Source organism: Salvia splendens, chromosome 16 (assembly GCF_004379255.2).
Source record: "Salvia splendens isolate huo1 chromosome 16, SspV2, whole genome shotgun sequence".
NCBI lineage: Eukaryota > Viridiplantae > Streptophyta > Magnoliopsida > Lamiales > Lamiaceae > Salvia > Salvia splendens.
Genome location: NC_056047.1, coordinates 16,866,682 through 16,890,248, shown reverse-complemented (window position 1 = coordinate 16,890,248; position 23,567 = coordinate 16,866,682). Strand labels below are relative to the sequence as shown.

General features: G+C 39.3%; 2 protein-coding genes across 3 annotated transcripts; one reads left to right on the top strand and one right to left on the bottom strand.

Annotated features, from left to right (window-relative positions):
• Nucleotides 1–9,323: 9,323 nt before the first annotated feature.
• LOC121769738 (WAT1-related protein At4g19185-like) lies at nt 9,324–12,994 on the top strand. The gene is made up of 7 exons (XM_042166484.1): nt 9,324–9,659; nt 11,006–11,068; nt 11,161–11,277; nt 11,359–11,641; nt 11,823–11,978; nt 12,233–12,384; nt 12,527–12,994. The coding sequence occupies exons 1-7, from the start codon at nt 9,454–9,456 to the stop codon at nt 12,672–12,674; spliced, it is 1,125 nt and encodes a 374-aa protein (XP_042022418.1). The 5' UTR covers nt 9,324–9,453; the 3' UTR covers nt 12,675–12,994.
• Nucleotides 12,995–18,463: 5,469 nt separating this feature from the next.
• LOC121772191 (pentatricopeptide repeat-containing protein At1g73400, mitochondrial-like) lies at nt 18,464–21,557 on the bottom strand. 2 transcript variants are annotated; one of them, XM_042169192.1, is made up of 2 exons: nt 21,228–21,557; nt 18,464–20,659 (listed from the first exon to the last, which is right to left on the bottom strand). In XM_042169192.1, exon 2 carries the CDS (start codon nt 20,358–20,360, stop codon nt 18,639–18,641), a length of 1,722 nt encoding a protein of 573 aa, XP_042025126.1. In that variant the 5' UTR covers nt 20,361–20,659; nt 21,228–21,557; the 3' UTR covers nt 18,464–18,638. The 2 variants fall into 2 exon arrangements, with proteins under 2 accessions (XP_042025126.1, XP_042025128.1); XM_042169194.1 differs by having other exon boundaries at nt 18,464–20,613.
• Between the last annotated feature and the right edge of the window lie 2,010 nt (nt 21,558–23,567).

The window sequence follows — 23,567 nt, the reverse complement described above, 5'->3', positions numbered from 1 at the left end:
AAAAAATGGGTTACGGAGGTATAAGCTGGACGAAGTCCAGAACAGGAGGTATAAGCTGGGCGAAGTCCAGGGGAGGAGTATATTGAAATATATATATATATATATATATATATATATATATATATATATATATATATATATATAGAAAAAAAAAGGGGGGGGAAAGAAAACGGAGGTATAAGCCGGACGAAGTCCGGGGGAAAATAAAAAGAGGAAAAATAAGATTAATTACCTAAGGGCAGGAAGAAAATATTACCTGACCCAGGAAAAAAAAGGGGGAAGGAAACGATAGAAAGGGGAAACTCTCATAACCCAACGCATCAGTGGTATAACTTTAACTGTGGAGCGTGTTGATCCTACCATCCCTGGTGAGGAATGAGTGATCGAGAGAACCTAACCGCTGGGAAATCAAAAGGGTATCTTGACGAACTGACAGACCGTTTAGATAGAAGAAGGAAGGGGGAGGATTTGAAGACTGCAGACGATCGGATTGAACTTAAGCTTGTGGGGACAGTCGCCTAAAAGTTGAAACTAGTTCATGTTTATCTGTTATGGTTGTTGTTTATTTTGTTTTTGTGATGTTTTCTTTTTGAGGCTGTTAGTTGTCTAGGTCTAGGAGTCTGTTTTTGTTTTGTAGAGTCGTACTTGGGGACCGTGCATTGAAATTCGCCTTATTTTTTTTCTTGTCTTTCATACTTGAGGACAAGCATGGTTTAAGTGTGAGCAGTTTGATAAGGCCAATTTCATGCATCGGTCTAGGGATTTTATTTCATGAAAACGCTGGATCTAACGCATGTTTAAAGCCAGGTGTGTGAAGGTTTTCGCTAGATCCAGGAAAGGAAGAGGACGCTTGCATGGTCCTAGGAAACTGGCGAAAGAGTGGACATTATGAAGAGAATTGCTTGACGGAGGAAGCCTCGGAGTTGAAGGGTAGAATAGGGATTTCTACGAAGAGTCTAGAAGGCTATGTCCGCATCTATAAAAGGAAGAAGCATGCAAGCTGGAGGGACCTTCTCGGTTGGAGGCCTCGCTAACAGCTTGTAACTTAGTTCACTTTTCACACACTTGGGTTCTTTTTAAGGGGAGATTCAGGGTGACGCACCTTGGGTTCACACCTAGCTTTCTCACGTTCTCGATTGGGTTGTAACACCGTCCTTCTGTGGGGTGAAGAAACAATTTAATTTCTGTTTTTGTACTTTGCTGAATATTTCTCTTATCTTAATGCAAGTTTCGTTTTCGCTTATGTTGATTGTGTTGATTTCTGTTTGTTGATTGTGTTTACTTGAATTCTGGAGTTGGAATTGTTGGAGTTGGTTGTTTTCGCGGATTATTGCAGCTTCGTGGTTGGATCTGGGAGAATGGAGTTTGTTTGTGGATGAATGGGGGTTTTGTCTTGCTGATATTGTAGGATTGTCTGTGATTGTTGGAATTCGGAGTTGATCGGAACAGATCTGTAAGAATCGGAGTTATGGAGTTGATTTTGATGGTTGTTGAGTTCGGGTGGCTTGGATCCGGAGTGGATTGAGCACTCAACGTGAATCTGAGCAGTGTTAATTTAATTTCATGCCTAGTTTACGTGTTTTCATTTTGCTTCACCTAGTTTATGTCGATCTGATGTATTTCCGATTCGTAGCAAGTTTTCGGCGTCCTGATTTCTATATTCTGTTTGAATCTAGGTACGTGCTCTGTTTTCTCCATTTACGTACTTGAGTCGGTTAGGGAAATGTATGTCGTTGTTAGTCAGGGCATGAGTTGGTTGTTTGCAGCTTTTACCGTACTTGCTATATTTGGAGTCGTGGTCCCCACTGCTTTTATTCTCTCTGTCTAGTCTTAATTTGTGAATCGTTTACACAGTCTAGGAAGTGATTTTAATACCTCGCGATCATGACGATGTTTGCTGTCAGTGTGTTTACAGTTCCCTAGGTCTAGCATTTACATTTCGTGCCTAGGACTAGAGTTAGGTAAAATTCTCAACCCTTTGCGTGGCAGCAGCCGCTTGTTTCCAGAGTCTCTAGCACTACTTCACGAATCCAGCTTCGTGGGATCGACCCCGCTTCCCTATACTAATCCATAGTATTTGGGGTTGAGGGATTTAATTGTTGAAGGGGAGTCGAGTGTGTCCAACGACAGAAACACTCTGTGTTCCTTGAGTTCCTGGACCTAGTGATCCAGTGGATTTAAGGAGCGCGGTGTCTTGACCGAGCATCTGCATTAACTTTCTCTGTGCACACTTGCTCACTCCGCTCCTGAGTCATATCTTAGCGAGCACTCGCGGGCACAACCTTCACCGTCTCTTTAATGATGACAATGATGAAGTGGTTGCGCGAGAAATTCCCGGACGCGCCAAAGTCACTTCATGCACCTAGTGGCGGTTCCAAGGCTCTAGGTCCAGGAAATCTATCTATCCAGAAGCCGCCACAAGCCACCAAGCCTCTAACCACCCCGTTTTCCACTAGACTCGTGACCTTGAAGAAGAGCGTACCCAGACAGACATAAGAGATGACAGAGAAGCCGGAGTCGCCGGCAAGAAAGAAAGCTAAAGTAACCCAACAGGCCGTGCCACCCAAGTCTGGCTCCCGAGGGGGCCAGACCCCGAATTGATTCCCCCAACCCAAGTAACTTTTACTTTTCATCTTTTATTGCTTTCTGTTTATGATTATCTGTGCCAGCATGCTTCGTTCTGTATCTATGTGTTGCACCTTCCCACACTTAGCACAATCTTTGGTCTAAGTGTGAGAAGGGGTTGTGCTGTTTTTGCATGTTTGGTTTTGGTTGTTGAACTTTCTCCCACTTAGCCCGGTGTACGGTCTAAGTGTGAGAAGTTTGTTTTGTTTTTAGAATGTTGTTTGTTTGTTTGGTGATCTGTTTTGTGTTGTTTATACTTCCCTATTTCCCCCCTTCACTAGGATAGCTTGGGGACAAGCTTGAGTGAAGTGGGAGGGGGAGGGAATAGGTGCAAGTATTTGTTTTGTGTTGCGTGTTGCATGAGCTAGTGGATACAATAAGGCAAAAATTCACTTAGTAAAAGCAATTGAAGAAAGGATGCACGTCAACTTTGATGCCTTTTTCCTTAATAAACTAAAAGCGGTCTGAATGAAGTAAGGACAATGGAAAATGCCTTAGATAACCTAGCTGTGCAGCCCTACTATAAAAGTGAGTTATAAGCCTAAACGCTTTGAGCTAACATGTGAAAAATGGGCAACCACTTGATGCTTAGGGAGTAGAGTATAAATGAGAAAAAATGGGTTATGGAGGTATAAGCTGGACGAAGTCCAGGAACTGGTGGTATAAGCTGGACGAAGTCCAGGGGAGAAATAAAATAAAATTCGGAGGTATAAGCTGGACGAAGTCCAGGGAGAAATTGGGAAAAAGAAAAGAAAAAGACGGTTAACTACCTAAGGGCAGGAAGTAAAAAATTACCTGACCCTGGAATAAAAAAGAGGATAGTGAAAAAGGAGATGATAGAAAGGAGAAACTCTCATAACCCAACGCATCTGTGGTGTAACTTTAACTTTGGAGCATTTTGATCCTAACATCCCTGGTAAGGAATGAGTGATCGAGCGAACCTAACCGCTAGGAAATCCATAGGTTTCTTGACAAACTGACGGACTGTTTAGGTCGACGAAGGAAGAAGGAGGATTTGAAGACTGTAGACGATCAGAGAGAACTTAAGCTTGTGGGGACAGTCGCCTAAAAGTTGAAACTAGTGCATGCTTATTTGTTGTGTTTTGTGTTCTTTGTGTGTTCTTTTCTTTTCTGAGTCTGTAGTTGTTTAGGTTTAGGAGTCTGTTTTTGTGTTAGTACCTTGTTTGTAGAGTCGTTCTTGGGAACCGTGCATAGAAATTCGCCTTACTTCTTTTTCTTGTCTTTCATACTTGAGGACAAGCATGGTTTAAGTGTGAGCAGTTTGATAAGGCTAATTTCATGCATAGGTCTAGGGTTTTAATTCGTAAAATTTCTGGGTCTAACGCACGTTTTAAGCCAGGTGTGTGAAGATTTTCGCCAGGTCCAGGAAAGGAGGAAGACAGTTGCGTGGACCTAAGAAATAGGCGAATGAGTCGACATTATACGGAAAATTGCTTGACGGAGGAAGCCTCGGAGTTGAAGGGTAGAATAGAGATTTCTACGAAGACTCTAGAAGGTTATGTCTGCGTCTATAAAAGGCAGAAGCATGCACGCTGGAGGGATCTTCTCAGTTGGAGACCTCGCTAACAGCCGGTACACTTTTCACACACTTGGGTTCTTTTCGTGGGGAGATTCAGTGGGGTCATGCACTGGGGTTTACTTGAGCTTTCATATATTTTCGATTGGGTTGTAACACCGTCCTTGAGTGGGGGCGAAGAAACAATTTAATTTCCGCTTTCATACTTTGCTGATTTTGCCGAGCTTCGTTGTTCGAAGCTCGGACCTCTGTTTGCTTTTGCCGAATATTCTCTTATTTTAATGCAAGTTTGATTTTCTGTTACGTCTGTCATGTTGATTTCCGAAATTTTGGAGTTGGATTGTTCGAACTGGGTGCGTTTCGCAGTTGTTTTCTGAATTTATGCAGGTTTGTGGTTGGATCTGGGTGATCGGAGTCTGTTTGTGGATGAATCGGAGGGTTGAGTTCGCTGGAGTTGTGGAGTTGTCTGTGATTGTTTGAATTCGGAGTTGATCGGAGCAGATCTGTGAAAACCGGAGTTATGGAGTCGATTGTGTCTGTTGTTGGGTTCGGATCGCTTGGATCCGGAGTGGATTAAGCACCCGACGTGAATTTGAACAAGATTTATTTAATCTTATGCCTAGTTTACGTGTCTTCATTTTGTTTCGCCTAGTTTACGTAGATCTGATGTATTTCCGGTTCATAGCAAGTTTCTTGCATCCCAATTTCTATATTATGTTCGAATCTAGATATATGCTCTGTTTTCTCCATTTGCGTGCTTGAATCGGTTAGGAAATTGCATGTCGTTGTTAGGTGGAGCATGAGTTTGTTATTTGCAGCTTTAGCCGTACTTGCTATATTTGGAGCCATGGTCCCCACTGTTTTATTTTCCCTTTCTAGGCTTAGTTAGTTAGTCGTTTACTTAATCTAGGAAGTAAAATGTGTCTCTCAGTGTTGAAGTCTGATTTTATTACATTTTATGTGTCTTAGGTCTAGCATTTACATTTCGTGCCTAGATCCAGAGGTAGTTAAAACTCTCAACCCTTTTGCGTGGCAGCAGCCGCTTGTTTCCAGAGTCTCTAAGCACTACTTCACGAATCCATCTTCGTGGGATCGACCCCGCTTCCCTATGCTAATTTATAGTATTCGGGTTGAGGGATTTATTTTTGAAGGGGAGTCGAGTGTGTCCAACGACAAAAACACTATGTGTTCTCTTGAGTTCTTTGACCTGGTGATCCAGTGGATTTAAGGAGCGTGGAGTCTTGACCAAGCACTTGCATTAGTTTTCTCTATGCACACTTGCTTACTCCGTGTGAAACCACGCTACTACCAGATCGTAGTCAGACCCTTCACCTTCGTATTCATACCTCAAAGTGTGGGGGTGCTTAGCGAAGGTAGAAGTGCCTCCTCTGAAACAAGTTGCAATAGGCCCTAAAACAGCCAATTGCATCTTTATTGGCCATGCACGTAATAGTAGTGCATATCGTTTCCTAGTCCATAGGTCAGCTATGCCTGGCGTGGCTGAAGGAACAACAATTGAGTCAAGAAATGCTATATTCTTTGAGAATGTGTACCCTTGCAAGAAGCAGGAGGATCGTTCTAGTGAAAGAATGATGGATGAATCCACTAGTTCTAATCCTCGAAAAAGGACGAGTTCAAGTCCTGAGGATATAGAACCAAGACGTGGTAAAAGAGTTAAAATTGCTAAGACTTTTGGTCCAGAGTTCATAACTTTCATGTTGGATGGTTAACCAAAGTCAGTGGCGGAAGCTTTGTCTGGCCCAGATGCAGCGTGGTGGCAAGAAGCTATCAACAGTGAAATTGAATCCATCATGGGAAATAACACTTGGGTGTTAGTAGACTTGCCTGAAGGCTGTAAGGCTTTAGGGTGCAAGTGGATTCTGAAAAGGAAATATAAGCCCGATGGTACTATAGATAAGTACAAAGCTTGCCTAGTTGTCCAAGGCTTTAACCAGAAAGAAGGGCGTGACTTTTTTTATACCTATTCACCTGTTACGAGAATCACTTCCATTCGGGTGCTTCTTGCGATTGCTGCTTTGCACAATCTTGAGATTCACCAAATGGATGTGAAAACTGCGTTTCTGAATGGTGATCTGGAAGAAGAAATATATATGGAACAACCCGAAGGATTTGTTGTGCCTGGGCAAGAGCGTAAAGTATGCAAACTGGTAAAATCATTATATGGGTTGAACTTGAAGCAAGCGCCGTTACAATGGCACTTGAAGTTTGACAATGTGATGTTGTCAAACAGGTTCACTATCAATGAGTGTGATAAGTGTGTTTACATTAAGAACACAGTTAACGGTTTTGTTATTGTGTCTTTATGTAGATGATATGTTGATTATGGGCAGCAATAGTGCCATTATCAACGAAACCAAAAATATGTTGAAGAGAAATTTCGACATGAAAGATATGGGTTTAGCTGATGTGATTCTCGGAATCAAAATTAAAAGGAATCATGAGGGAATTGCTCTGACACAATCTCATTATATTGAGAAAGTGCTAAAGAAATTTCACTCGTTCGATTGTGAGCCAGCTAAGACTCCATTGGAACCCAACGTGCATTTGAGTAAGCACACGGGTGAGCCTGTAGCTCAAGAAGAATATGCAAGGATCATTGGGAGTTTGATGTTTATCACAAACTGCACCCGACCAGATCTTGCGTGTACGGTGAATAAGATGAGCCGATTTACGAGCAACCCAAGTAAGGAACATTGGAAAGCTCTGCGTAGAGTTTTGAGATACTTGAAGTATACTCTTAACTTTGAGCTGCAGTACACAAGATATCCCCAAGTACTTGAAGGGTACTGTGATGCAAATTGGTTCTCTGATTCAAAAGACTCGTTCTCGATGAGTGGTTATGTGTTCACTGTGGGGGTGGTGCTGTCTCGTGGAAATCAACGAAACAGACGTGTATTGCTCGTTCCACCATGGAATATGAGTTTATCGCATTGGATAAAGCAGGGGAAGAAGTCGAGTGGCTCAGAAATTTCCTAGAATGTATTACATGTTGGAAGAAGTCAGTGCCGACAGTAGTGATATACTGTGATAGCCAAGCAGCTATAGGGAGAGCACATAGTGACTTATACAACGGTAAGTCTCGACATATTCGTCGGCGACATAATACCGTCAGACAATTCATCACAAGTGGTGTTATCACAGTTGACTATGTAATGTCAGTTGATAACTTAGCGGATCCGTTAACAAAAGGTTTAAACCGTGATCAAATGCATAAATTGCTAAAAGGAATGGGACTGAAAACCACATCTTAAAAAGATGATTATAGTGGTAACCCAACCATACGATTGGAGATCCCATGGGCTTGGTTCAATGGGAAAACGAAGCTATATGAATCTAGTTGTAACACTCGGAAGATTTTTAATCTTCGTCCATTCTTTAGAAAGCATTGAGTGTTGTAACCTGCATGTGGTAGGAGGCTAAGTTTTGACTTTTAATGATTCTTGGAAACCTCGAGGGGGTGGGTATTGCAAGATACCTGGAAAAGAATCACCTATGTAACTGAAGAAGTGTGGGCCGCTTCAACATGTGAATCACTTATGAGTCTAAAGTGGTGTTCCATGGCCAGTAAAGGACACAAACGTGAGAACTGATGAGTTTGTAAATAATATTGTGTCAATATTATTGTCTCGGTATACACCAAGGAGGAATGGTTCAAGGCATCACGTCCACCAGGCCGCCGGTATGCCCGATAGTGTTGACTATGGAAAGTTCAAAGCCCCAAGCTACTATTCCAAATTGAATATTATTTCTCGAGAATTGAGCAAAGAGTCTGCATGCATGCATACACGTCTTGTGTTGGTTTGAGCTTGCAGTGCTCTAACCAATGTGGGGGATTGTTGGAATCATGTGCAAAATGTGAGAAATTGGAAGGGTCTCAAAGCCTTTCATTTCCTTAAGTCTTTTGGCTTTTCAACTTAAGGTAACCTCCATGTGGTTTATGGGGATCCTTAATGCCAAGACTTTTGAAGTGGTCTCTCCTATCCTATAAATAGGTGGGTTAGAGAGATGAGAAAGACACCAACACCACAACAAGCATTCTCTCTTCTCTAGCTCTCTACATCTAGTTCACTTATAGGAGCATTGTCTAGCTCGATTCTCGGAACTCCATCAAGTTCGCCGGTGCCTAGCGGCTTTGAGGTGCTTCTACACGCTAGGAGGAAGTCGTTTTATCTTTGGGGGCAATACGCCATTCCGTGAGCACTAGCCGGGGCGTAATTTATCTTGCGGAAAGAGGGCTTTCCTCGACTCGACTTATAAATTTGGTTTGCTTTATTTCCGTTGTCATTTTCATTCATCTTTTTGTTGCAAGTTTTCTTTCGATTGTATTAGTTAGAGTACCGCCTGTACACGGCTTTGGAAGTTTCTTCCCACTATTTTTAACAACCTGTATACATGGGAGATTGGGCAATCGGGGAAATTCAAACTTGGAATGGATCTCTGGTCTAAGTGGAGATTTGTTGATGATTAGAAATGTTTTTGGAAGGAAATCATCAACTGATGATCTCTAAAAAAAATTAATTTGAGAAATCTTTCTTTTGAACTCGAGCTTAGGAACAAAAAGGAATTAAGTTGTCATCTAAATGACTCTATAGAATTCAGTTATCATTAAAACAATCAACTACCTTTTTCTTTCTATTTTATTACATAAAACAATTTCTTCTAAACACTCATAGACATTTTAAGGGAGATAGTATACAATTATGAAGCCAATAAGTACTCAAAATATCATTGACAAATCTGATTTTAATCCACACAGTTTTAAACGTGTCATAAAAAAATGAACAAAGCAACAACCACCATATGTTTGGCCGTACATTTCAGAGCTCTGTCTCTGCTTTCCCTTCAACTATACGTTTACGAACCCCACCTTGACTTTCCCTTCAACTATACGTTTACGAACCATCGTCTTCAAGATAACTATTAGAAATGAGTCACTCACCCTCGTAGTAAGGAAGGTTATCCACACTTATATAGGTGAGTTAAGATATATCAGACTTTTATCACATTAGATAGGCAAGAGAAAAGATAAGAAGATATAATCTATTAATACCATATTAAAAATAGACCACTCGGCCCTTAAAAGGTCTCATGAAGAGAAAGGTTATAAAAACACGTCAGCTACGATCATTACCAACATACAAGAATTATGAATTTTAAAAGTAACAGTAACACCAACCAATTCAAGAAACTAAGTCTTGAAAACAAATAAAAATCAAATCTTTGCACGCAAATGCGATTGTTGCTGCGGTAGCTCTGATCAAGACGACTCTATGGCGGTGCAAGTCTCGACAGCCGCGGCCAGCGGCGATATAGCGAGGGCCCATTTGGCCATGGCGGCGGTGCAGCTCTTCAACGGCGGTTACCACGTCATCACCACGGTGGCGCTCAATGATGGGGTCAACCAGTTTGTCTTCTGCGTGTTTAGGGACCTCTTGGCGCTCTCGATTCTTGCCCCTGTTGCCTATTTTGTGGAGAAGTCTGTAATTCACATCTTTTTTTCTCGTTGACCTTGATTTGAAGTGATTGATTAATAGAGTTATTGTTTTGAATATGATGTGTTGTTGTGGTGTGGGGTGGGGAAGATAGATAATGAATCTGTTGAAGTGAAGATTGTGTGGAAGTATATTTTGCTCCAATTGGAGAGTTGAAAGAGGGGTTTATTGATAATGATATGAATTATGACATGGTGTCTCTATACACACAGTCACACACTGTTATCACATTTTGTGTGTGCGTGATAGAATAATTGCTTGGTTATGTTATTGTTTTGAATATGTTGTGTTGTGTGGTGTGATGTGGAAAAGATTGAATTTTGGTGAAGCGAAGATTGTATGCAAGTATGTTTACCCCCAATTGGTACTTGCTGAAGTGAAGATTGTGAATTTTGGCATTTCTACACACACATACTGCTATCACTTGCGGTCATGTGCTTGTATGTAAAGTTGAAATTGATGGTAGATGCTACTTGTATCATCTTGAATGCTTTCCGACAGTTGTGGAGCCAGTTTCAACCTCGATGATGATATCCTTTGATGTTTGGGATATGGAGTTGTAAAATTCTTTGCTCAAGGGTTTCTAGATTGGAAGAAATCGAGCTCACAAGTAATTTCGTAATGTGTTATTAGATGGAGAAACTCATGTTGGTTTCCCATATATAGAGGATTTAACAGAAAAATGATATGAGATGTGCCATATAGTCTTTGAGTGGTTGATGATTCGATAGAGAGAATAGTTTTTTTGGTACTATTGTGGGAGTTTCCCATTATTTGATCTCTGAATGTTGTGATAGGATTTAAGGTGTCGGACATGAGCTTATTCTTGTTCCTTGTTTTTCCTTTAATCTTATTGTGGAATGCTCATGTATATCTTGTGTGTTATTTGCTTTGTAAAACGAAGAATGTATTTATTGGTACTACTAAATTTCAGAGGCTATGGATGCATTTATTTACTCTTCGTATGAATTGTATTTTAGTTGCTGTTGTGTATATGTAAAAAAGATTTGGTGTGTCTTTGTATCTCTTTCTTGTACTGTCATTCGATCGCCCATATTTACCGAGGATATTAAAACCAAACGTTGTGAAAGCATTTCATTACTATGAAAGCCAAGTTTAGTCTTTATGTAGTTGAAGCTGACTCTAGACAATTAGGTAGGGAAATTGTAGATGCAACAACCTACACACCAACTCTAAATTGATGAAGTGCATGTTATTCACTGCCCCGATTAGAGTCTTGTGTCTCTAGTTAAAGATTCATCGAAAATGGTGTTATCCTGAAATATTTTCTTTTCTCGAGCTTTACCAATTTGCATTTCCCTGTTTGCAGAAAGAAGAGGTTGCCGTTAAACAGAAGCCTTGTATTCACGTTTTTCCTACTCGGGCTAACCGGGTAAGTGGAATATCTCTTATTCTCTATTTGGCTTTAATTTGCAAACACTACCACACTATAGTAACTTATCTTCTCCGTGCTATTTGGATTAGGATTTTCGGGAACCAGCTTTTATTTCTTCTCGGGCTTAGCTACACAAGTCCGACTTATGCTTCAGCCATACAGCCTTCTATTCCAGTATTCACATTCATTTTTGCTGTGATGATGGGGTCAGTCTAATTTCTTCAACATATTTGCTCTCTATATCTCTCTTACTGGTTTGCTTGGTCACATAACTTTTCTATGTGCAGGACAGAGACGGTCAATCTACATAAAGTAGAAGGTCAAGTAAAGTTAGGAGGTACTCTTGTTTGTGTTTCTGGTGCCATTCTAATGGCTATCTTCCGGGGGCCAGCTGTGTTCGGACCCGAGGAGTTACTAACAGCAAATGCTGAGCCTAATGCCGAGGTTCAATCACAACCCGCTCTCTGGTTGATATCCAATTTTCTGGGGTTAGGGATCGAGACTTGGCACCTCGGGGTTTTGTGCTTAATTGGAAACTGCATATGCATGGCTGCTTTTCTCGCCATTCAGGTAAATTTATCAATATTGCAAGTAATCCTTTCTGTCTTGATTTTACGCTTACATTGGATACGAAGTATTATAAACGTTGATCAATTCTTGAATTACTTTCACTTTCTCGACACCCTGCATTTCTACTTCTTTACATGACTAACTATATCGGCTTAATTTCTGCGTCTTCTGTGTGTACCAGGCTCCACTTTTAGCTAAATATCCGGCTAGTATATCAGTGACGGCCTATTCATACGGTTTTGGTACCATATTAATGGTAGCTACTGGAGTACTTGCAACGAATACATCATCAGAGTGGAATCTCACAAAATCTGAGGTTATTGCAGTTTGCTATGCTGTAAGTCATCTTCTCTCTCCTTCCCGCCTTCTTCTTGGGCGACAACGGCAGTCGTTATGAACACATGAACTTATCGAAACTTGGGCTAATGGTTTACGAGTAACACATTGTTACACATTTTGTTCTGCATTTGGTTTTCGAGCCACGATTCTTCTCTTTGTCCATGAGGGTTGTAAACATATTTTGGATATTGCCAATTTTGTATCCGACTACTCCTTTCTCTCTAAATCATACTACTATTTTGTCTTGAATAGGGAGTTGTAGCATCTGCTCTGAACTACGGGCTCGTGACTTGGTCTAATAAAACGATGGGGCCTGCCTTGGTTGCTCTCTACAATCCACTTCAACCTCTTGCTTCATCCATCCTTGCAAAAGTCTTTCTTGGAAGCACAATTTATTTGGGAAGGTTAGTTAATCTCAATCCCTCCTGCCTCGTTTTAGCGTAGCAACCGTTTTATTTTCTTGGAGCAACTCATGCACAATTGCACATACACTATTTGCACTTAGTGAAGGATCATTTTATGTTTATTTCTCGTGTTTTGGAACAGCATTATTGGAGGAGTGCTCATTATAATCGGACTTTATTTGGTCACGTGGGCGTCCTACAACGAGAAACAGGCAAGAAACGCGCTTCCTCATGTCCGGTCAACTGAGCCACTCATTGACAGAGATTCACCCGTGAATAAGACATCTTAGCTGGTTGGACGCGTTCTATCAGGAGCTCGAACATCGAAGGTCTTCAGATTCGCGGCTCAACAGGTTACATTGGTTATTCTTTACTGGGAGTTCAAGATTTGTTGGAAAAGTTGGAGCATATGTATTACTATGTTGCATCATATATTTGAAATAGGAAATAAAATTACTGTGTGGTGCCCTTTTGTCCATATTATTTCCAGATAATGTCACCTTTTTGTGAAGAATGTTTTCAAAATCCACATAGTAATGTGTACTAAAGTTTATACAGATAGCTTCATATACTTATTTTTCAGTTTATGCATACTTAATATTTTTATGTTGCCCAGGAATATCAATTTACTGATTTAGTTCTGAATTCATGGAATTAATCCAAAAAAGGTTGGGAAAAGAAAAGAAAGAATAAATTATAAACTTTGTGCTTTTTTGAGAAAGCTTAGTTAGCTTACTCAATTATATCTTTCAAAATTTGGCAAAATAGTCCAAAAATACACCAGTTTTTTGGCCAATTCAAAATTTTACCTTGAAGTTTAAATATGGTGAAAAAATACACCAACTTTTAACTTGTAAATTTCTCACTACAAAATCTTTCGGTGAATAAAAGTTTGTGTATTTCAAAGTTTGCATCTTTATTTACAAGTTCTTCCTATGTTACATCATTTAAGGGAACCAATGGTCATATGGTGTAGACATCCAGATGTGCCACATAGGTAGTGTTGCCCACGGTTCACGAACCGGCGGTTCCGGTTCGGTAGAAGGCGGAACCGGAACCGAACCGTGAGGCTATTTCACGGTTCCGGTTCCGGTTCCGGTTCGAAAACCGGCGGTTCCGGTTCCGGTTCGGAACCGGCGGTTTCGCGGTTCGATTGTATTTTTTTTTTTGAAATTTGGATTTATACAACAAATTGGAACAAGACAATGTATAATTCAAATAAAAATACGGCGAATAAAGAGAAAATGATATCAATTTTATTGAGTTTGAGTTGTAACGGACAACGATACATTACAAATTACAATATATATACATCTACAACTACACGTATACAACATACAACAATGTAATATAATTTACATTGAAAAAAACATGAAATGGGGGAAAAAAATTAAATTGGAAAGGGCTTGAGCTCAACTTAAACTTTCAAAGTTAAACTTTTTAAATTTAAGTTGAGTTGCCTACGTATCCACAATTTTATTGAGGAATCAAAGCCCACGTAGTTCTCTTACCTTGCTTACCTATTTGGTCGGTCGTGCTCGCCGTTCACCGCCCCCCGTCATTGCTATTGTTGAGTGCTCTCGCTTCTGACCTCGTCATTGCCATCGGAGGAAAATTCTTCACCATCACTCTCTACACGGAAGTCGAAATCCCGCTCTTGTGCTCTCATGTCCGCCTTTGCCCAATCATCAAGTAGCATAGTGGCTTCCATGTTCTTGGAAGAGATTGCTCCTTTTATCGTCTAGGACACAACCGCCGACACTAAAAGCTTGCTCAACGGCGACGGTGGAAGCGGGAACGGCGAATATCTCCTTAGCCATGATGGAGAGTATCGGAAACTCTTTGTCATGTGTTCCCCACTAATTAAGGACGTCAATTTGTTGAGTAGGAGGACCTGCATCTTGAAAAATAGAGCGTGATTCCAAATATATATCTAATTCACTAGTCGCTCCAGTCCTATTGGTTGTAATACCGTATAGATCTTGCAATTGTGATACTACGTCGGGATCGATCATGACATTGCTAAAATCCCCTCCACCAAAATCAAATGTAGAAGGACTAGGAGGAGCACGTACCTGGTGAGCGGTGTTATACCGCATTTCATATTCCGCGTAGAGAGAACGAAGTGCACTATCTAACCTTAGTTTGATTTCATCAACATCCGGAATACTTAGTTCGAAGCATTCTCCTCTTGTCAAGCCCATTTCGCGGAGTTGAGAAAAATCCAAATCGTGCAAACAACCATAGTACATGTCTAAAATTTTATAAACACCATGCAACTTCCACTTTGGATCCAAGCATTTTGCAATCAAAAACACATTTGGAATACGAGCAAAATATTTTAACCATTTTTCAATCATGTAAAACAAAATAGCCCTCAACTCAATGAATTGAGTATTTTTCACACATGTTTTAAAACCAATTGCCACATACATGCAATGCTCCAAAACGCGCACAGAAGTAGGATAATAAACACAGGATAACTCAACAGTGGCATTTTTGAACGCGCGGAATAATCGAAACAAATCCATGTTGTGGTCCCAACAAGAGGGTATCAAAAGCAAATCAGAAGGCACATGAGGGCAAGTTCTAAAAAAATCACATAAATACTCAATGTGGTTCAAAGTCGACTCCAACATATCATACGTCGAGTTCCAACGAGTTGAAACATCCAATTTGAAGTTGGTGTACCTGCATTGCTTGCTATGACAATATCTCTTCCAAGCTCTACCAATAGGAGCTTTGTTATGAATCAACTTCACAGCAGTTCTAATAGGATCAACATACTTTTGCCACAAATCGATAGCATCTTGAACACACAAATTCAAAATATGGGCAATACATCGCACATGAAAATATTTGCCATCAATAACAGGAGAACATGCACTGATTAGTTCATCTATACTAGCAGTGTTAGCGCTAGCATTGTCAAAACCAATGGAAAAAATTTTATCGATCAATTGAAATTCATTCAAAACTTGAATGATCAATTGAGCAATTGCTTGTGCAGTGTGTGGTGCGGGAAATTCACGAAATGCAATCAAACGTTTGTTCAAAGTCCAACTGTGATCAACGAAATTCACAGTGATGCCCATATAGGAGTTTTTGCAAAAACAATCGGTCCACACATCAGAGCAAATAGAAATCTTATGCCCTAAGTTAAAAATAAACGTACCTAGTTGCGCTTTCTTTTCCATGCATTGTCTAACAACGGCTCGAGTCATAGAAGTTCGACTCAACTTTCTTGCAGCGGCATTATAAACTTGTCGCATACTCATCTCAAAAGCATCGTTATCAAAAGCATTGAATGGAAAATATTTCATAACGGCAAATCTAGACATCACATTAAGAGCATTTTTGTGATCATATTTCAAAAGAGTATTGCTACACATACCTGATGTTTGGGATGAACCCGTCCCACTCCCGGTCCCGACATGTTGAAAGTGGAGTTGAGTTTGGGTTGGAGCGATACCAAACTCGACCGGATGCGCTTTCTCCATGTGACGGGTAAATGTACCGTATCCTCCACCTTTCGGAGTGTGTATACGTTTTCGCAATAGTTGCAATACACATTATACGTGTCAGGATCGTTAGTATCTTGTACCTTCTTGAAATGTTTCACCATGATGTTTGAGCTTAAAGACATTTCAACTGGTCTAGGAGGTTGAGGAGGTTGTCCACGACCACGACTGCGGCCACGACGACTCCTTGGTGGTGGTGGGGGTGGCATTTCTTGAACCTCTTCTACCTCCTCGCCCTCTTCCACGTCGTCGTCATCATCATCGTCTTCTTCATCAAGATTCACAGGGGTTGGAATTTGTTGGGAATAGGTACCGCGACCGGGAGCACCACTACCGGTACCAACATAAGCATCGCCTTGGGATTGAGAGCGAGAGAGAGCAATAGCATGTGCCATATCTTGCTCTTCTCGATTCTACAAAATAATATTTGTATTGTAAATATCAAATAAAATTATGAACAATAATGTAATGTAAATCAAAATTAATTAAATTAGTAGATAATAAATATTAACCTGCCACGCATTCATGTTCATTTGAGAAATCTCATCAATAACGGCTCTCCGAGATGGCCTCTTGGACTTTCCCTTTCCCTTATCAACACGACCTTCTCGGGATGAAGACATCTTGATATATAGTAAAAATGTAGAAATATGGAATAATATATTTTTTTTTTATTTTAGCAATTGAGAAAGAAAGACAACTTATAGAACTACGGGAACAAGTATAAAGTGTATAACAATGCTTAATAAGAGTAGCACTTGAGTAATTAAATGGAAGCACAATAGCACAAATGAGAAATTGGAGACAAAGAGAGATAATTGTGAGATTGAAGAGAGAAACTCTTATTAACACAAGAGTGGGGTAAATGTAAATGAGGATAGAGGGGGGTATTTATAGATAAAAATGAGGGGGAAAATGGAAGAATTCAAATTTGAAATTTGAAAAAAAAAAAATTGAAAATTTTGGAAAACCGGCGGTTTTGGCGGAAAACCGCCGGAACCGCCAAAACCGCCGGTTTCCGGGACAAAACCGCCGGTTTCCGGGACAAAACCGCCGGTTCGGTCAACGAACCGTCTGCAAAAGCTACGCCATTGTCGCCTCGTGTTCCGCGCCGCATCGAAAGCCACTGAACCGGCGGTTAAGCGACGAAAAACATGCGGTTCAGGCCGGTTTTGCCGCTGAAAAGCTGCCGCCGGCGGCCCCATCCCTGACACCTTATTTTACGCGCCCGAACCGGCGGTTTTGCCGGTTAACCGGCGGTTCCGAACCGTCCGGAACCGGCGGTTCGGTGACGGTTCCGGTTTGAAAAATCTTGAACCGGAACCGGACCGCGGTTCCAAATGCGACGGTTCCGGTTCGAGAAAATTGTCACGGTTCCGGTTCGGAACTGGAACCGGCGGTTCCGGTTCAGCGGTTAACCGCCGGAACCGGAACCGGTGGGCATCTCTACACATAGGAATAAATTTGGGCGAAATTGTATTTTATGAAAAATCTACTACGTATATGTGAAAAGTTAGGTGTATATTTTCACCACATTTAAAATTTATGGTAAAAACTTAGACCAAAAAATTGGTGTAGTTTTTACTACTCACATACTCTACGTACTTTTAGTTATTTGGAGTTGAATATATGGAGGGGGTTGTAAATGAAAAAAAAAATAAAAAAATGATGTTTTAATTGCGATAATTTCAAATTTTCACATATCATAACATACTATCAAATAGGGACATAAATCATGATAAAACTTTTTTAGGTCATAATACAGAACTATATTAATTTTCAAACAAATTGATATTAGTTGATATCATTATACATAGTCCATCCGTATCACAATAGAAGTCACTCCTATTGTGGACACAGGTTTTAAGAAATGTAAAGAATAGTGGGTTGGAAAAGTTAGTTGAATATGAGACCCACTTTTTTATATTGGTTTTATAATAAAATATGAGTGAAGTAAGTGGAATGTGAGACCCACTTATTATTTATGGTAAAAATGAAGTGTGACTCTTATTGTGGGAAGGAAGGAGTACTAGATTTTTCTTAATATCATTTGATTCATCAATGTCCGTTTCTGATATTAATAAATAATAACTATGATGCCAACGGATAATTGATGTACTCCTTCCGTCTCAATAAATATGAAACATTTCATTTGTAATACAATATTTATGTTGAGTTATTTTGTGAGTTAGAGAGAGAAAAAGTAAGAGAGAAGAAAGCATTCAAGAAACGTTTCACTTTCACAAAAATTTATACACCGCGGTGATCATAAGAGAATTTGGGTACCTATGCCAAGATTTTGGGAGATTAACTTATCCAAATTTAACAAATTCAAGAATTTATCGATGACTAATTTAATGAATCACATATGACCTTAATTATATCATTCATACTGATAATAATATAAAAACATTTGTTCTAGATTATGGGCTGAACGACCCTAACTATGTTCTCCCACTTTGTTTAACTGGAATAAACTTGCTTGAAGCAATCAAATATGGCATGAAGCTTCTTGGGAATAACACGCATTTAAAGATCGTAATAGAGAAGACAGACTATTTTTGCTTGACATGTGATTTAGTTCCTCAATAAACTGTGTCATTCCAAACTAGACAAAAAATAAATTTACAGGATGAAGAAAAGATGCCAAAGTTGATAAAAGTAAGAAATCGTCACATGTGGGGATATCATTACAAGCCATTGTGAATTTATAGGAACCATTTAGAGAAGCACTCACCTTCCCCTCAAGCTCATACTTCTACGCTTCTGAGTTACAGCGAAACGGCGTGCCATTGCAGGATTGTAAAATTTACGCATTTGCGCCGACAGTTTACCGATTGCACGGAGGTCACCAACTGCAGAGAGCTCCTTCAAAAAGGCGTCAAATTTCTTAAAGGGTAATTTTAGCCCCATGTTTAAAACTTCTTCCAAAAGTGAAATGGCATCCTTGGTATTATTGCATCCGAATAGTCCTTCAATCATCACGCAGTAGGTATCAGTATCACGAGCACAACCTCTTCTCTCCATCTCCCCCCAAGCTTCAAAGGCGCCATTGGGCTCACCAATCTTGAAAAACAACACAATCAGCATATTGTACGTTTGCACACTGGGTGAGCATCCCACCTCGTTCATTTTCTGGTAAAGACGAAGTGCCTCTTCACTATTCCTATTATCACACAGAACCTTGAGAAAGCAGTTGTAAGTGACAATATCAGGAGGGTAGCTTGTCTGTCCCATCTCTTCCAAGAACTTATACGCTGCTTCGATTTTCCCAGCTGAACACATGGCATCAATCAGTTCTTTGTACGTAGACACATCAGGAAGGCATCCAATAGCTATCATATCTGCTAAGATCTCAAAGCACTCATCCATTTTGTCATTCTGGACAAGTGCTACCATCATAATCGCATAAGTTTTTGTTGTGGGAGAAGACATAGTTGAGCCTTTGGTCTTCATGAACTGCAGAATCTCAGCAGCATCTTTCAGCATCCCTGCTTTGCAAAAGGTATCAATGGCAGTGTTGTACGTGAAATATTTGGGCGTAAAACCCATACTGATCATATTCTCGAGCACGCCCATAGCTTTAGTCGGGTTCCTAACCCTGCACCATCCAAAGAACAATATGTTATACGTGTCAGCATTCGGCTTGACCTTGCTTCTCACCCTCTGGCACATCGCCTCAGCATCCTCAACGAGAGAGCACTTGCACATAGCATCCAAGAGCAGATTTAACGCGTTTATCTCAGGCTGTGTCTTCACGCGTATCATTTTCTTCTTCGCAAACTTCTGAAGATGCGTCAAGTGTTTCTCAGTATACCGTCTCAAAATGGTCAGCAACACCTCAATGGGTACAGAGCTTTTGTCGCTCCTTTTCATATAATCAAGAAGATCACATATGATCCGAAACTGCCTCACCTTGTACTTAGTACTGGATAGAATTTCAATCATTCTATTATAGGATTCAGGCTCATGACTATAATGTTCTCGGTGCCCCGCCCAATTAAAGAACCTGAATGCTAGCTTCTCCTCAAATCGAAGCCTGTCTAGAACCTCTACTACCAAAGGTGTTGTCAATTCAATGCCAAGTTCATCAAGAGCCCCCTCCATTTTGTACTCGGGCTTTGCATAATCCAACACTATTTTATACACCTCATCAGCACGATCAGTTCCATCAGTAGAAGATGGCTTGATCGATTCAAATTCCTCTGAAGTGCAATAGGGCCGAAACATAAGTGGATATGTAGTCATAAAATGCGGGCCGATGAGAATATTTCTGCTCGGTACAAAGGAGGGGTAGGCGAGCATTTTGCTGTAGTCTCTATAACAACTTAAAGCAACATGATAAGGCGCTACTGCAACATGATTAGTGAATGATGCATTTCTCAATAATCTGTGAGTTGTGTGTAAGAGTGAAAGCCGCCGCGACATTGCAGTGAACATTGCACACAAAAGCATCAACAAGACCTCAATGCATAGTCAATTAGATATCAAAGTATAAGAAAACACAGGTTCAGAGGAAAGAAGGCACAATCATGCCACTGAAGCATTTCATCGAACACCTAAGAGGCATTAAGATAAAGCCTTCCGATTGCCGACGCATTAATACTACAGCGCAGCTCAGATGTTGGAGAAAATTTATCGGACCAGATTCTTCAAAAGCTTGGTGTGCTAGGGGACTGATCAGAGTAATGGAGAAAATTCGCGCGAACTGTAACTCAAACTCTAGGAATAAGATAATTTGCTAATTTGCTTTCCTGAAATATATACTAATACAAGATGAATAAAAAGGAGAGCCTTTTCGTCAGAAATAAATACATATTTTAGTTTGGAGGAAATATTTTAAAGGAGAATGGGTGGAGTATGGAAAATAATTTAAGAGACATTGGTGATATGAGAAAATTAAAAAACACTTTATTCTCAAACCTTCTCAACTTATTTTATATGATACAACTCTCCTCCTCTATTTATAGGCATCCCTTACTAATTCTAGGATTCTCTACTTCATTCTTTAATATTCTATATCTATATTTTTCTATCTAAAAATATACATATTTACTAAATAATACTCCCTCCGTCCCGCACTACTCGCACTTATTTCCTTTTTGGGCGTCCCAAGTTACTTGCACTCTTTCCATTTTTAGTAAAAAATTTCACCTACAGCCGTCATTTTTGACTTTCCTATACACTCATTCCTTAATCTCCGTGCCGAAAAGGAAAGGGGCGAGTAGCCCGGGACGGAGGGAGTATCTATATTCTAGGGAATTCTATATCTAGATATATATCTATACTCTAATTTTTTTTGTATTCTGCATCCTATATTACCTCTCTTTTTTTCAGAGATTTACCGATTTGAAATTGGAGAGAAAGCCGAGAGACGGCTGGCGCTGGCGGAGCTCCAGTGATCTGGTTAGACGGCGCTTTCGCCGAGGAAGGGGAAGAAGCTGCTGTTCTTCTCCATTTGGGGAAGGAACAAATGGTGAAATTGAGATAGGAGGCGAAGCCGGCAGCACACTGGCGACGCAAGGGGGAGACGATTTCGCCGAAAGGAGCGGAGTGAGAAGGAACCACCGCTACTGTGTTCTCCAAATTGGGAATTTACGTTGAGAAGGTTTTGTTTAAGAAGAAGACATATAATTGAATTGAGAGAAAGGGAAAGGAGCTGACGGAGCTTAGTATAAATTGGGGCTGCGCAATTCTAACTTGATTTGGGCCATTTCTTTAATTGGGCTCTAAGTTTAAATGGTAGAGATAAGGTGGGTAATTTTAATTAGTTGATGGTTGGGCCAGTAATCAAATTAATAATTGGGCCGAGAATTATTTATGTTTGATTGGAAAAAAATATATTGACTTGGAGCTCAATTAAATAATTTTTTCTCGAATAATTTATCAAGTTCCCGGTGATTGGAAGTATTAAAGTTGGAGACGCGAAGGGCCGACCGGCGTCGCCCTGCGACGCCACAGGCGGCCTTAAGAAATCTTAAGAAAAATCCAAAGAAAAGGATTTAAGAAGAGATTTTAAGAATCCATATATCATTAATTAAATTTTAAGAGAAAATAGAATTTCTCCAAAATTAGTAAAGGGGATATTACAGTTCTGCAAGAGCAGTGAAGCCCGATTTAGGATTTAAGAAAAATTCTATAAGCCGAGACTAAGAGATAGATGTTATCCTATAGGGTGCATGCATTCTTTTCTCAGAAAAATAGTTCAAGTATTAATTAGCGTGTCACGCTATTTTCTAAAGGAAATTATTCAAGGGGCAAGTGAGGCCAAACGAGGATTTGTTAATTGGAGATAAGCATACCATGTGAGCTTTCTTTTAATATCCAGCACATTAGTGTGGATATAAATTAAATATTTGTGAACTTATGGAATGTCATATTTTCTCAAATGGAGCTATGGTTTTTGTTAAATTGTTGTCATGCCATAAAATGTTTGTTTTCGAGGACTATCTGTTGGACTTTTTGTGTTGGTATTTTAGTTTATGAAGTGTATTATTTGGGCTTTATTTGTGATGAATTTTATGATTAAAAATTTATAAAAAAATTAGAGTTCCAAATTGGGTGTTATGGCTATATTATCATTATATTTATGTTTTAAATATTAGGCTTTAATTCGGAATATTAATTTATAAGACTTTGTATAAATCTTTTAATTTAAACTCTCTTTTGTAATTAAATTTGTATATTATTATTTTGCCTTTTATTAGACTTTTAATTTAAAAATATAGGTATAATTATTGGAAGTTGTTATATATAGTAAAATAAATCTTTAACTTGATGAATTTGATAATAAAGTTGTAGGTTTTCTATCTAAATATAAATAAAAATTGGAGGATGTTGTACTCGAGTAGTTTTATAGAAAAGTGGTCCTTCTAAATTTTATTGAAAGATGCATATATAATTGAAACTTAATTATAAATAAATTATCTAATGTAAATTCAAAGTAATTAATAACATGTTAGTAAAATTATTTCGTTATTAATACATACTCAATTGTTTGCAAATTGTGTTTATATTTTCATATATTAACTTATGAAAATTCTTTAAAGACACCAAATCTCTTGTATTACTAAAATTTTATAAAAAATACTACTGTCCATATTCCTAAAAATTTGTCACTTATTCTCATTTTGTCCGTCCCTAAAAATTTGTCACCTCTTACTTTTGCTATCTTTTGTAGTGGATCTCACACTCAACGAACTCATTAACACTCATATTTTATTGACTATAAAACTATTTCATCCATTTCATAGTAGTTAAGTCATTTTATCATTTTGGTACATTACATAGTAGTGAAGTCATTTACCTTTTTAAAAGATTTTCAGTGGGATGCCCCAAAAACATGTTAATCGCTTAGAGTGGACGGCGGGAATACTATGTTATCATGATCAAATTTATACAGTATTTTTTTACTTTTGTGTTTTCCAAATATATAATGTAAGGATATAAATACATCTAATAAAGTGTTATATACCATATGCTTCATTTATTCAACTATAACACATATTTTTCTAATGTCTTATTACATTTTCTGAAATGGAAGCATATTTCCAATTTATCCTTTGTCTTATTATATTCATATTCTCCACTCTAACTTTTTATTTAAATATATTTAGCCGTTAATATATCTTTATTATTTGAAAATCATGTGTCTCGGATGAT